The sequence below is a fragment of the Rhizomucor pusillus genome, assembly GCF_041956525.1.
Source record: "Rhizomucor pusillus strain CBS 183.67 unplaced genomic scaffold VTP01scaffold_11, whole genome shotgun sequence".
NCBI lineage: Eukaryota > Fungi > Mucoromycota > Mucoromycetes > Mucorales > Lichtheimiaceae > Rhizomucor > Rhizomucor pusillus.
In genome coordinates, this window is record NW_027192153.1 from 689,689 (window position 1) to 704,372 (window position 14,684).

The 14,684-nt window shown below is 45.8% G+C and overlaps 5 protein-coding genes across 5 annotated transcripts; 3 read left to right on the plus strand and 2 right to left on the minus strand.

Annotated features, from left to right (window-relative positions):
* Positions 1–144: 144 nt before the first annotated feature.
* Positions 145–4,084, minus strand: VTP01DRAFT_1769 (uncharacterized protein; the record flags this gene model as incomplete). Its single annotated transcript, XM_069380155.1, has 7 exons — positions 145–224; positions 286–2,498; positions 2,557–2,771; positions 2,841–3,171; positions 3,238–3,369; positions 3,438–3,547; positions 3,620–4,084. 7 exons carry the CDS (start codon positions 4,082–4,084, stop codon positions 145–147), a joined length of 3,546 nt encoding a protein of 1,181 aa, XP_069238193.1.
* A 917-nt stretch (positions 4,085–5,001) lies between these two features.
* VTP01DRAFT_1770 (uncharacterized protein) lies at positions 5,002–6,153 on the plus strand (the record flags this gene model as incomplete). The annotated part of the gene is made up of 3 exons (XM_069380157.1): positions 5,002–5,611; positions 5,677–5,955; positions 6,050–6,153. The coding sequence occupies 3 exons, from the start codon at positions 5,002–5,004 to the stop codon at positions 6,151–6,153; spliced, it is 993 nt and encodes a 330-aa protein (XP_069238194.1).
* Positions 6,154–6,161: 8 nt separating this feature from the next.
* VTP01DRAFT_1771 (uncharacterized protein) lies at positions 6,162–7,504 on the minus strand (the record flags this gene model as incomplete). The annotated part of the gene is made up of 5 exons (XM_069380158.1): positions 6,162–6,616; positions 6,686–6,807; positions 6,863–6,996; positions 7,060–7,428; positions 7,493–7,504. The coding sequence occupies 5 exons, from the start codon at positions 7,502–7,504 to the stop codon at positions 6,162–6,164; spliced, it is 1,092 nt and encodes a 363-aa protein (XP_069238195.1).
* A 2,308-nt stretch (positions 7,505–9,812) lies between these two features.
* VTP01DRAFT_1772 (uncharacterized protein) lies at positions 9,813–11,227 on the plus strand (the record flags this gene model as incomplete). Its single annotated transcript, XM_069380159.1, has 3 exons — positions 9,813–9,991; positions 10,047–11,086; positions 11,148–11,227. 3 exons carry the CDS (start codon positions 9,813–9,815, stop codon positions 11,225–11,227), a joined length of 1,299 nt encoding a protein of 432 aa, XP_069238196.1.
* A 1,167-nt stretch (positions 11,228–12,394) lies between these two features.
* On the plus strand, positions 12,395–14,290 carry VTP01DRAFT_1773 (uncharacterized protein; the record flags this gene model as incomplete). Its single annotated transcript, XM_069380160.1, has 4 exons — positions 12,395–12,490; positions 12,575–12,700; positions 12,755–13,435; positions 13,496–14,290. 4 exons carry the CDS (start codon positions 12,395–12,397, stop codon positions 14,288–14,290), a joined length of 1,698 nt encoding a protein of 565 aa, XP_069238197.1.
* Positions 14,291–14,684: the final 394 nt, after the last annotated feature.

Below are 14,684 nucleotides of genomic sequence, written 5' to 3' on the forward strand. Positions count from 1 at the left end.
CTCTTTCTTAATTGACACGTCTGTTTTCGTCATTTCCTCTTAGTAAGACGAAAATAAGAACAAAGGCTTACTACAATGCCCAAAAATCATGCGTGTCATATATTTATACATTTTTACAAAAAAGATAGAACGTAATATGGGGGATCAAGCAGCAGATAGCATTTTCAAAATGTCACGATAAGTGTTTGAATAAAGGAACTGATAAACAAGATAGGCCACCATCACTACACAGTTACGTTAATATCCGGATATTTTTCAAGTAATGCATAGCTAAATATCACTTACCAACAAGCATTGGTACCCAAAATGCAAACAGTCTCCTGTCATTCTGCTTCTTTGCTACTGAAGTTTCTAGCGCTGGCATTTGGAAGCTGTCGTAGGATGAACTAGCGACCGATGATGATGGGCCGGACTCCGCAGCAGTGTATGCATGAAGATGATGTTGCTTCCTATTGGGTCGCTGCGTCGATTCTTCGTGCTGTTGTTCTTGCTGATTGCTTCGAGCACCCATAGCATAAGCCAAGGCCATATACCAAGCCAAAGCCTGTTCTGGTTCGTCTGTTGAGTTATTTCTGTGTCCATTCTGCTCACCAGTAAACAGAACAGACATGTTGTGAATCATTGTCGTTGGCCGGGGCAATTGGAGAAGATGGTCAGCTATAGCTTTGAGGTTCAAGTCGGCGGGCTTGGTAGGGATATTGTTCTTGAGGATCTGGAGGAAGGAGGTATCGTTTGAGGGAGATCGCTGATACGTTGGTTGTTGGAAGTGCGATAGTGTTCGCTGCATCCATGTCTTGTTTTCACTTGGTGGCATATCGTCATCTGAAGATATAGCAAGATCTTGGTCGTTTACTGCCTGAGCGTCTGGAATCTCATCTCCTGAATTCGATTCTGCGTTTGCAAGTTCCAGATATTGGATAGATTGTAGTTGCGGACGTGAGGCCAGCCGCCGCCGGTGTCGAAGATTGGTCGGTTCGAATTCACCGCTGCCGTTTGTCGAAGAGTACGATGAATCCGAGAGATATGATCCATTCCAGTTCGCTGTCACGTCACGTTCTTCCACATCGCTACCACCTAACCATACGCTATCATTGTCATAATCGTCGTTATCAGCATCGGCACTCTCATCAAACGAAGTGTCGATATCGGCACTCATGGCGTCCGAAAGGATGTCATCAGGCTGAGACGATTCGGAGGTCTCTCTATCCTCCAGAGGCAGATATGATAACAACAATGACCGTATTGTTCCGTCTTTTGCCAGATGCATTGCTCGTTTGTTGGCATGATTTGCAATCGTGGGATTGGCGGAGCCCTCATCTAATAGTGTTCGTACCACTTGCTCGTGGCCGAGCCACGCCGCGTAATGAAGCGCTGTGGAACCATTTCGATCCTGTATATCGACTATGCAACCGAGATCAAGAAGAGCCAGAGTCAATTTGTTGAAGCCAAGCATAGCTGCAAGATGAAGCATGGTGTGCCCTTGAGAATTTGCAATCGATACATCTGCTGGTTTAACATCTTCCATGGTATCCATGACTTCAAGCACCTGGATAATGTGCCTCTCGAGGCTAGCTTGTCGCTGATGCTGCTGTTGGCCGCCACCTTGTTGCCCGGAAGCGGCACCACTGGATCGTCCCTGGTCGCCACCCTGTACAATCCGCATGGCAATCTCTCGAGCATCCTCAACTTTGCCGGTCATTTTAAGACCGACCACTTGCAGCGCAAGTTCCATTAACGCGCGATCATTTTCGTTATAGTAGGTGAAAAGCATGACTTCCTGGGTATCCATAACGACTGGGTATTCTTTGAAAGACACAACAACAGGTCCAGGTTCTGCAACCGCTGGTAATATACAGACTAGTGTGTTTGCTGACCAAAAATGCGTGCTGGAAGCAGGTGTTTCGCCGAACATACAGGTTAAGCCAGGTCGAAAGTTTGTTCCCAGGATTGTCACTTCGATACCACCGAATGTAGGACCTTCGTTTGGAATAAGACGTTGCAACTGCGGTCTGTCTGCATTTGTCGAGGATTGTGTAGGAGCAGATGTGGTTACACCACCCAGGCTGCTCATTGGAGCTAAATTGCCGAGCATGTCTTGACCTATCTGTAGTTGTGCTACACCAGGCGATGCTAATGACGCATTAGATACGTTTATGGGAAGTGTAGAGGCATGATTCATAGCGTTCATCTGTTGCGGCTTCTCAGGTGACTGAGGAGTAGGACGTGGCTGGATTGTAAGCTGCGAGTTGTTCAAAGAGTTTAGCGGATACTGCATAAAATTAAGGGGATCAGCACCGTTTTGCCGCTGCGACGTGGAAAGTGGTTGGTAAGCTGTTGCTGCCATCACCGCTTGTGTATTCACCGCATCTGTTTCCGTTCGAGGGCGTTTTCTTCCAGCTTTTACTTTGTTCGATTTATGGTCGTCGGTAATCATGATCGGTGGTGAGATGCCAGTTGCAACGCGTTTACCGGTGTGATCATGCATCTCAAAGTAGATGCTGATAATTACCCGTAAATACCATTTTTTGCGGTTGAATGCATGGTTCGTGTACTTACCAAAACCCGACTCTCTCGTTGTGATGTCTGCAGTAACATGTGATCCGCGTAGGCAAAATGGTGTCGCCAGAGCTGAAATCGACGACTTCTGAGCAGTTGAAGAGTAGGACCTTCTGCTCTTCGAGGGCCAAGGATTTCTCGTCGTCGGCAATGCGCTTTTCTTCTTCGGTTTCAGCTTTGATTCTATTTTCCTTGCGGCGCTGAGATCGCTTTCGCTGGATGAAAATGAAAATTAGGACTGATTTTGGGGAAATGGGTCAAAAAATTTCGGAAGTGATGATTACCTCCCGCTGAATACAGCCAAGACATGTAACGACCCTTCTTGTGGGATCGCTTGCGCAAATGACACGTGCCGAAAGGAAAAGCATTTTGTCTGGTCTTAGCGGCAGATCGTTGCTATCAAGTCCAGCGACTTTGCTGCCATTAGCCGCATTTGCAAGCATGACCTGTCGTTTGAGCTTATCTTTGGCGACCATGTGCTCTGGTAGCTTTAGATGGGACCACCACTGTGCCTTGTCGCCGTCATCTGTCACCAATTGTATGCAAAGTTTAATTTGAGTCTCTACGCGAGACTTGGCACCTGATTGTGGCACTCCCAGAACACGTATCTGCATGCTACAGGTACATATGAGTAATTCCGTCTGTGCCACATTTTGCTTTTTCGACTAATTCAGCGCATACCCTGAGCTTTTGTTATTATTTTCCAGTCCAAATGTACCGTTTGGTGATAAGATAGATGGTGCTGCTGAAGCTGAAACAGGCGGCGTAGTCGCGGCTGCAGACGCAGACAAAGCTGCTTGCTGAGGTGTGTTGCTGAAAGAAAAGGGAAAAAATTCAGATAAGCAAGAATTCTGGAAAAAAGCACACTGCCGCATACTTACAAGGATGTCGGGAAGCGCACAGGATAGTTTGAAGCGAGATAGTCTGTGAAGTTTCGGGCCAAATTCGGAATGGCTTGAGGGAATGGGTTGTGAGTTACGTTTGCAAAGAACTAGAGTTACAGAGATGAGTCGTCTAGGGTTTCACGGCCAAGTTAAAACAAATAGGCAAACAGTGGGCTTACATTGTTCACGCCTGACCAAAATGTCTGATTTGATCCTGGAGCTGATACGTTAGAAGGCTGCAGAGGTTCAATGACGTTGCTGCTAGCTGGGGACTGCGTCATTGTCGAATTGAGGATTGCAGGCTGCGGGCTGGGATGTCCTGGGACGGATTGCGGTGAAAGTGCACTCGTTTGTGATTCTGCTTCTGCTGATGCTTCGCCCATTGATTGGTCCTCTTCTTCCAACGATGTATCTTCAGGTCGCCGCTGCTGTTGTTGTTGTGATAATTGCTGTTGCATAAAATATAAAGGGTTATCTGGCGAAAGTTGGTCGAGTTTGTGAAAAAAAGACTGGTCGATGAAAGGTTGTTGTACATGCATCGAGTCGTCGTGGGGCTCGCTGGTGGAAGAGCCGGAAGGTGAATCGCAAGTCTGAGGTGTCTCTTCTGATGTTGTGGGCAGCGTTGAAGGTATTGCCTGTGGCATTGCGAAGCAAAGAAGAGACGAAGGAGACTTAGGGACCGAATGTGGAGTCGGGTTCAAAAAATTGTTGGATCTTGAGTCTGGTTTTCGGGCGGTCATCCGACTCGCCGCTTCATTTCGCCGAAGAGATTTAAGACAATAACTTGTACGTGGTAGTAAGTTTCTCTATATACATATACGTATACATCATGCTTTGTCTTTGCGACTCCAATTATGTACGCATATCTATTAGATCTTTAGGAAAATATCTAAAGTCATCATCGATCTTTTTCATCAAGTGATTATAAATAGTGCTCCTAAATGCTTACATAGCCTCCATTGATTAGTTGGACCCATGCTTCCTGGTCACTGGACTCAGTCTGACTGCAGCTTTAGAGATGGCAACAACGCGTGTAATCATGTGAACGAGAGAACAACAACAATGCAGCATTGATCAAACAATTGCTGTTCAAGTATTGATAGTCTGCTGCTGTCACTTGATGTCAGCAATTTCGGGTGATGAGCTTCCGGTATAGAGAGTAAATTTATAAAGACACCCCGCATCGAACACAATGTTGTTATATATGCGTAGTTGTTACAAGGAGATGGTGACATTATCTCCTTCCAATTCTCTTTGGAAATTGGGAAAGGCTGGCCTAGATCAGAGCAAAAATCGTAAGCTGAAATGTATTTCCGACACGCAGTGAGATGTAATAATTTTACGTCAAGTGCATACGATGCAGCAACTGAAGAATAAATACGAATTTGGAAGTGAGGTTGTCAGGGAGAGATGGAAGAATGCTTTTCATTTTACTTTGTTTTCTTTTTTCTATTTATTCTCCTTGAGCAACACGATAAAGAGAATCATTCCTCGTGAAATTGTGTTTGGGCAGTTTTCCCCCTTCCTTCCTTTTCTTCCAACTCGCCATTCAACATATAAAATGGTATGGCCTGTATTTTTATTGACAATCATCATCCCGTCCGTTGTGGCGATCTACAATGGAACAACAGTTACCGATCCGACTATCTATCCATTCTTCGTTATGCTCGGCAATCCGCATGTATGCGGTGGAGTCATTATTTCCTATAATCCACCCATAGTGCTCACAGCAGCCCACTGTGTAGCTGACGCGCATCATCCTTCGACGCTGCCGCTGGGAGCAAGTAATCCTTACTTCGCCGGGTTCCGCGGCACAGACCGCCGTAAACACAAAATCAACCGAATCGTGGACTGGGTGATCCATCCATCGTACATGGACGTCCGAGGAGAGATTGATATGCATTACGACATTGCGCTTATCAAGCTTCATGTACCTATCGAACCTTCATCGTCGGTGTCCCGAGTCGCTTTATGGCCCGAACAAGAAGAGTTGATAAACCCACGGCAGGGTGTACTGATGGGGTTCGGATATTTGGGAACTGCCGATCAAGACCAGGCAAACATTCTACAGCAAATGGTTCTAGACGTATCACGTTTCTCCCTTGCATCCCAGGAAATGATCGAGGCAGTTACTCCCCTGGACTTTGGCTGGGCTTGCCACGGTGATTCTGGTAACGTTTAAAAAAAGACCCGAGATGAAGACTGGCTATTTACTGACAACATGATCAAATTCAAGGCAGTCCTCTTGTAGTATACAGAGCTATCGAAAGCAGCAGCGGCAAAATCAGCTTTGCTCCATTTGCTGCTGGTGTCCTCGCACGTATCTTTGGCGTCCACGACCCCGACCAAACCCGAGCTACTTGCCCGATACCATACAAGTTGCAAAGCAAAGTGCCTACTATTATTCAAAGCTTTTGCAACATCTCTGGTGCTTTAGACTGGATATCTATGGTGACGGGATTCTCCAAGGAGACGCTGACGGATCCATTTGCTGTGCCGGAATGCAAGGATAACTGTACTGGACGCTGGCACTCGATTAAGACGGATTTTGACAACAACAACAACAACAACAATAAATGGCATATTGGCTTTGCAGACAAGGAATTTAGCGAGGCACACCCAGAAAAATGGTGGATGGGACCAGTCTTTCAAGACGGTATCACCTCTTTTGCGACAAGCACAAGACCCAGCTTGCACATGTTTATTGTACTAGTATCTACCTTATCGCAAACCCACAACTTTGTACACTTGTTGCATATTCTCTTCCGCAACATTTTCAGCCTTTCGGGCTCCTTCATCCAAAACATTAATTACATATCCCATATCACCTCGTAACCGTTCAAGTTCTTTTTGGATCGGCATTAGTCGTTCAACGATGGCGTCGGCCACGCGATCCTTGAAAACTTTGGTGCTAGTCACACCCTCAAAGTCTTTAACTGCTTCTTCAATCTCCATCTCGCGCACTGCACTGTAAATACTCAAGAGGTTGGATACTCCTGGCCGCTCTTGGACGTCATAGCTCACGCCTTGTATGGAGTCGGTGACCGCACGGCGAATTTTGGCATGAATCTTTTCCGGCGTATCCGTCAAGTTTATGCGTGAGTCTTCGGATCGATCTGATTTAGACATTTTGTTGGTTGGATGCTGCAGGGACATGATCCTCTTGGTTGCTGGTGCTGTATTCCATATAAAGTAAAATTATTTAGTCACCAAGTAAAATGTTTCTCAGATGGAGCCACACGTACGGAGAATCGCATTTGGTTTCGGGAAAATCTTATGTTTGAACGTCTTGTTGAAAGCACCGGCAATATCTCGTGCTAGCTCGAGATGCTGTATCTGATCCTGTCCAACAGGCACATGCGTTGCCCTGGAATCTTTTTAGTACATGAAACGTACGATTGCGTGTTAAATAAAAACAGTACTTGTAGAGGAGGATATCAGCGGCTTGCAGAACCGGATAATCGAACAATCCCATCTTTAGGCCTGTCGTCAAGGATGTATCTGCCAAAATTTCGGCGTGTGAAATGGACGCATTGCTGCCCTTGTTCATTTTCGACTATGTGCCCGAGCAACATTGGTAAATATGGCTTTGCGTTGCAGAGGGCTACAGGTACGCTACCTTCCACTGCGTCATTCTGCCTAGCCATCCGACGGGAGTGATACAGTTGAAAATCCAAGCCAATTCTGCGTGAGCCTTGACTCGGCTTTGTTCGAACAAGACACTGCGCGTGGGGTCGACGCCACATGCAAGTAAACTCGCGGCCATATCTAATTTAGCTTTTCGCAACTCTTCTGCGTTCTGAGGCATGGTGATAGCGTGTAAATCGACAATGCTGTAATAGTTGAGGGTCGGCTTGCCGTCTGGTTGACTTTGGAGATTTGCCCAGTTGGACAGGGCACCGAGGTAGTTGCCCAGGTGAGGGATTCCTGTAGGCTGGATACCCGAGAATATTATACGTGGCCACTGAGTAGCAGTCGATAAGGTTGCCTATACTCATTTCAGAGTTTACAACTGGAACGCATTGCCATGTTGCTTGAAATGCGTTCCGTACCTTGGTCGCCATGTCGCAAAAGACAAGCTGTCAAAGAGGAGTTTCATTTTCAAAAATTATGATGAGCCATGAAAGCCAGTCTTTTCTGCTTCCCCATGAATTACTTGATAAAATACCGATGATGATGAGCTAGAACAACGATCATAATATTTTATTCATTTACTTTTCGTTTTTTCCCTTCCATTATTTGTATTTAATGTTGAGGGTATAATGATGGCTGAAGCCATATTGCACAGGAAGTTCGGTTCCCGGTCATCCCTTTTGTATTTATGTGCGACCTCCATAGTCTCGGCGACATTTTTGTAGTATTTTGATATAGGAAGGAGAGGAGACGCGAAAGAGCGCAGCATATGGTTGTTCCATGTGAGAAAACGGGTGACGGTAGATAAAGACTCATGCGGTGCATAGTTTGTCCTCGACTTTTGCTGATGGTCGCAGCAAAGGCTGGTCGTATATGTAGGAAACTGCCCGCGAGATAGAATGAATGAAAGGGCGTCTGTTTCAGACCTTTTAAAATTAATATGTGGGATCCCTGTGGCCCCGCCTGCAAGGTACATACGATAAACAGCTTAGATATCTTGTCAACAGAAATCTGCTTAGTTCGGCACATGTAGTACTGGCATTTTTCATAAAGCGATCTTGGCTTCGATGAGATGTGGCGTGAAACATGTGCATATAAGTCGCGTTCCATTGCATAGACGTCTGGTAGAATCCAGGATATGAATAAGCATAACTGGCTGAACGTAGTTTACACATAATTCATGCGGAGGTAGGCCAGGCAAATCAATGGAATTTAACATTTCGACGGGATAAGGTTACTGAAGTCTTCAAAACCCTCGGTTTCTGTGGCGGCTTTGTCTAGAATCGAGTCTGTTGATCGATTATCATTTATTGATATCCTAAATCATAAGTTTGAGTCTGTGTCAGTTTTGATATTACCTTTGCCTGCAGCGTTATCTTCAGGATTGGGAATACTTGGGAGGGAATGAGAGATGGTTCGACAAGGATATCAATTTCCTGTGTCCTATTTACTTTGCAAACATAGCCCTGACGGCAATCCATGACAGACATGGACATCCTCCTGTACTCCCGAAAGGCGGGTCGTGAGCCTTATTGCAAAGTCTACTATAACTAAGCTAAATTACTTAACGGCTTTGGTGCAGCGAAATTGTTTTGGCGGTACAACGATGTCCGCCCGATTATTCGTCTTGTTTGCAAGACGACAGAACATGTCTTTCATCAACTTCGGTGGGTAAAGTTAACTTTCCACGATCTCTTTTTTTTCCAATACCAGTATCATCGACCTTGCCGCATTCGGACAATCCATATCCCAGATTGTTTTTTGACTGAAAACAAGTCCGGGCGGATTGCAGATATTGCCTGCTGCTTTTCCTGCCCGTGTCTTAAAAGTGCTTGATAGATATTAGTTCCTCTCCGCAGGTTCAGGAGCCGCTTACGCCATTGCTCACGGTTGGCAGTGAAGCTTGGCGCACTGTATATTTCCGGCCAGTCGTGTCTGATTAATGCAAAAGTTGGGTTTGTCGTTCCTCCGATCCTAGCTTATAATCGTAAGGCTTGCTGAATCCAAACATCTTGTGCCCTCAACAACGCAGGTGTTCTGCAGATTTGGAAAGATAGGTGGATACTGGACTCTAGAGAGAGTTTACGAGAAAGTGACCTGACTACAAGTAAGAGAGTTACATAAAGAAAAATCACATTATACTTTCATTGTCCGTTGCCAGCATGTCATTGTCGTTACAAGTATATCACCGCATCAATGCTATGATTATCGATTATAGGTAAGGTTTGCCAAAATTGTTACAGTTACGTATCAGACGCACCAAAGATCGGTGATCTGTGGCGGATTAAGCATGCATCCGGAGGAGCTTTTTCTGGAGTTATTTATTGTTACACTGCGTCGAACTGAAATCGACAATTCAACCGAGACCGACGTCGAAGAACAAGAAGAAAAGTTATGCGTACATAGATTTATAGAATCTTTCTGCCGTCGTGGATTTGCTGTTTGTTTGTGAATACAAAATTCTTTAGATACTGATACGGTGCTTGCATCCCTCTCCGAAAGCGCGACGGAGAAGTATACATGCAGAGATTACGACTGAAGAAGCATTATGCAGAAGAACGCTCAAGTGGTGGCTTTTGATAGAACTTCGTTCTGCATCATCAGGGGACAGATCTCTTTCTTGCTAGTTCTCCTTTTGCAGCTCCCTTACGCCCGGGGGTCCACATTGACAAGGACTTTAAAACACTCGACATCTTGCGCCCAAAAAAATGCACCCATTCTCTCTTCCCATCTCGTATCATGATCCGTCGACTATATCGTCCTTTGGGAGGATTGATGATTCTGCTGGTGCTTGCACTTGTTCCCGTCACGTATTATACTTCTCAGCCTGCGCATCTAAATCGATTAACGCTGCGTGCAACCGACGACGAACCAAGAAGAGCCGACCAAGAAAAATTCATATCGTACTTCCCATACGGGTGAGTTTGGCTACTGCCTCGCATAGAGCCACTTAAACCTCACAGTGTATGGCAGTAACTTTTTCGAGCAGCAGGAATCTTTTCGCGCTGCTATTCGACTCGGCTACGATACGAACAGAACAGTTATTGCTCCACATCTGCGCCTCGGTGACGATGTACCGCGCACGTCATTTATCGACTTGGCCATTGCATACACACCATGCATAACGTGTGTGGAGATTCCGTGGTCATCGCTGTACGATCTTTCTCCGTTGGAAAAAGAATTTGGCATCCGGATCGTAGAGCGAGCTGGGCATGGATGGGGCAAGCAAGAGACCTGGCTGAACGGACAAGTAGAGAGTATAGCGCACGTTGAAGTGGGACGCGCAAGAAAGCAAAAATGGACGGAGGCAGTGTATCAGTGGATCCGGACGCCACGTCGGATGAGGCGTATCCACTCATTGTCTGAGCTGAAAGCATTGCAGGAGCAAATTGTACACTGCGGTTCCCTGTCTGGTTCGTCGTTGCGAAAGGATCTAAGCAAAAGCGAGTCTCAGGTACTGTTGCATCAAGAAATGATGACACGTATAATGTCAAGACCACGGGGCATCGAATCGATCGCTCAGGCAGCTGATCGCATCGTCGACAGTCTCGGAGGAGCGAACAACTTTAGCGGCCTAGCGATCCACATGAAAGAGTACGTTCGACACGGAAAAGACAACGCAGACATATCCCCAAAAGCGTACCAAAAAGCTGTCAAGGAACTCATACTTGAAATGTATGGAAACATACCGTTAAACGAAGCCGTGTCTGCTTCGATGCCAATCGAAGGAGAGTCGACTTTACAGCTTGTGATAGCAGAAAATATTCACGTGAGAGACAGGAAGATTTTGTTGGATGCGTGCTTGGACTATCGGCGAAAAATGGATCCTCAATACCCAATATTTTACCTATTCAGCGGCGTTACCGATATACTTGTATATGATGCTCTCTCCGAGTTCTTCCCATGTACCTTTTCCATGCAAGACATGCTCGATTTCCGCGTCATTGATGATAACTGGTCCGATCATCCCTCACTCTTCCTTCCCATACTCGATATTCTCATTGCTTCCCAAGGCAAGTTTCAACATGTGTCAAGATACAATTTGTTGTCACGGCCTAACTCTGTTCTGAATAGGCTACTCCTTCTTTGAGATACCACAAACTCCCATGACCTCCATGATCGCATGGCAGCAAAATAACAATACAGTAGCCTAGGTTGTACATAATAGATGCAAAAAAATCATGTGAACTCTCACAGAGAGGATGATATCATTGAGGAACAATAAACAGGCAATAAACACCAAGTGATTAATCATCCAAACAAAACGTAAACAACTTGCTGTACCTGTGGGAAAAAAGAAAGGAGTGACCAATTGAGTAAATTCAAGGGTATGTACAAGACTTTCAAATCCTTTACAGAGGAAAAAAGTATACTAGAAAGCAGGTCGTACCATCTCAGATGTTGCATTTCACTTGCTCGGGTTTTGCCCTATTTCAGAAACTTTCAAGAGGCGCGCTTTTCCAGAAAGATGCTTACACATTCATGTTACCACGTGTACAGCGATTTGTACGAGGGATCTTGCATCAGAAGACATCATGCTTCAGAAGAATTGAGAAAGTTAAGAGAGAGAGGTGGCAATCTTGAATATAATATGTTTAATTGCTTCTCTTTTCTATTCCAAGGTTGCGAATCATTGAATATATTATTAAAGTTGGCTGGATTTGTCGCAAGGTTCTAGTTCTCGCACGTATCTGTCTCTGAGTTTCTTTTCGTGTCGTTCAAGCCGTCCCCTGTTTCATGGTAATCAAACGTCAAGTACCTTACTGCCAAGTTGAATATGCACACGTTCAGTAAATATATTCAATCTCCAAGACATTGAATCAGCAGCAAGCTGTAGTTTGACCGTTGTTGTAAGCTCTATGAATATAAATATACCCCAATTTCTGAGAGCCCCACTTGAAGTTTCCTTTCTCTGAACCGTAAGTGAAAGGTGACACCAGGAAAAAGTAATGCTGTCATTGGCAGTGTTTCAAAATGCAAGGTTTCAACCATGGAGAACCAGATACCAACGGATAAGGATCCGCCGCTCTTTTCCCTCCTCCCTCTTTCCTTTCTCACATCACCTTTCAAACCTTTACTATTGTCACCCCTCTCTTGTGCAGAGAGGAACAATAAATTCCTTGTTCTAGAAAACAGATATACGCGCTGTGCCCCCACGTGGTAAAGATACCGACTTTGTCACTCCCCTTGACGACGACGATCGCCTCCATTCCCAATCTTCACCGCGCACTCACATAGTTGAAGCCAATACAACGACGGTGGTACCGAGTTAACCTGCCAAAAGAGAGCCTTGCGTGTTGGAGTCCTTTTCTCTACATAGTATGACAAACCAGCCGGCTGAGCCACACAATGCAGCTGCAGCAGCGTCGAGCCAAGCTGAAATTCAGGTTCAACAACAGCAACAAGCGACGACTTCGGTAAGCTGTGGGGAAAAAGAAAAGGATGGGAACATATTCCCAATTTTCTGGGGGAAACTCGCATCTAATAGCCAAAGTTTACAGCTTGAACCATTCTACGAGCAGCTGCTCAAGATGCATTTTACAGACAGCGTATCAGCCATAGAGCATTGCCGAGATCTTTGTGCGCAGTATGGTTTCACGGTGAAGCAAGAGTCCAGTATGCATCGGGTAAGTCATGGAAGTACAAGCTTGCTCACTCATATATCAATGCAATTTAAAAAGAATATTTATGTATACTGCTCGCGTGAAGGCCTGCCTGACTCGCAACGAAACCCGAGATCAACTCCAAAACGCAAAAGGCCTTCGAAGCGATGCGATTGTCGGTGGCGAGTGGTTTTGTACGAGCGCGAAGGCCGTTGGCAGTTTCGGAAATCGCTCAATCCTGAAGCCGCCAAACACAACCATGAACTTATGCGACCCGAGGAGATCGATCGAAATTGGCCCCGCAAAGTGATCGATATGATATATGAACTCGCACGAACCAATTTACCCACAGCAGATATCCGTGCAAAAGTGCAAGCTGAATTCCCAGATATTAGCTGGAACGAGCGAAGATTCTACAATCGCTTGTCGGAAGAACGTACAAAGATTCGGCATCGAGAAGCAGCAGCTCGTGCCCGCCATTTGACAAGTATATGGACGCGATTGTGCATGGCTGTCGCAGGGAATGAGGAACTCTCTGGATACGTTGAGTCAGAGATACTAAAATTGCTTAACACTGCTTGCGAAATGGCTCGCTTGGACCGAGACACATTGGTGGCGCCCACGTTTGCGGACGAGACACCATCCACTGTACAGGATCAGCAACAGCAACAACAAGAACAACAAGAACAACGACAAGAGCCAATCGCCGAATCTAGCCGAGTTACGGCGCAAGGGGCAGCAACATCATCGTCAGCGCAGGTATAGCACCGAGAAACCGGCCAACTACAAACCGCTTCAGCATTGACAAGAAGTTCGTAGATAAGGAAAGAACCAATGCCGCGGAGAACTTCCAAACAGTCTTCCAGTGCATCCAAAGGTCCAGATGCTCCAAGAGGTTTTATCAAGGTCACCATCCCAGAACACTCTTTCAATGTCAAAATCCATAATCAAAAGGTAGTCAATGAACTTGCAAAGCACCCTCGCAAATCAAGGTCGACCGATCCCGCTGCCGACCACGATGCTATCCGAAAACTTCCTAGAATTAGCCATCAGCACGGTTTCCCACATACAAGCACACTTTACCCTGGCGCCGCCGCCGCCGTTGTTGCTGCTCCAGGACAGCATCCATTGTATCCTCATCCATCTTCGTCATCGTCCTTTGTATATCAGTACAGCGGCAATGCGGTTATGCCGCAGCAGCAGCAACAGCAACAGCAACAGCACCGTCAGGAGCAACAACAACAGCAGCGACCGCTGCAACCTCACCCGCAAGCACCTATGCCATATGGATTTACTCGGTTTCAACCTCCTGCGCATCCTACGTTCCCGCATCCACCACCAACAGCTTACCCGTCTGGCACCCCGATACCTATGCAGTACTCACCTGCATCCAATGAGCCTACGATCCATCCAGCGCTGCAGTCCGATCCACCGGCACCTAGGCAGCAGGAAGAGCAGCAGTTTGATGAACTTTTGCTACCAACTCGCAGACAACAACAGCATCATCGAACGAATAGCGGTGCTTTTACCGCCACTACTGCTTCATCCTCGTCACCCACTCCCAGCGCCGGCATGTACGTAGCACAACCGCCACAACCACCTCCAACCACCTAGTCCGTGAAAGTATATTATGAACTGGCAGTCCTAGCCGCACGCGTTCCCTATTCCATTATTGTACCCTTTGTATATATGTAAACTGTAACATCTGACAGAACGTTATTTGCTTGCAGGTCCAAGCAAGCACGTGTGCAGAGGAAGACTTGATTTTAAATTATCCAAATGATGAAAATCCCCACCCTTGCTATGAGCCCTTATCTTATGTTTTGGCCATTATCAACGAAGGCTACATGTATGCATATTTGTAAAAAAGAAAGGAGTCTATAAATGTACGTATATATTTATCAAGCATATGTGTTGCTAATTCTCAGTATATCATTTACATTGGATAAAAGTTATTTCTTCCGAATAAAACCCCATCTAAATTCTGACTCTGGCACCGCGATACAGT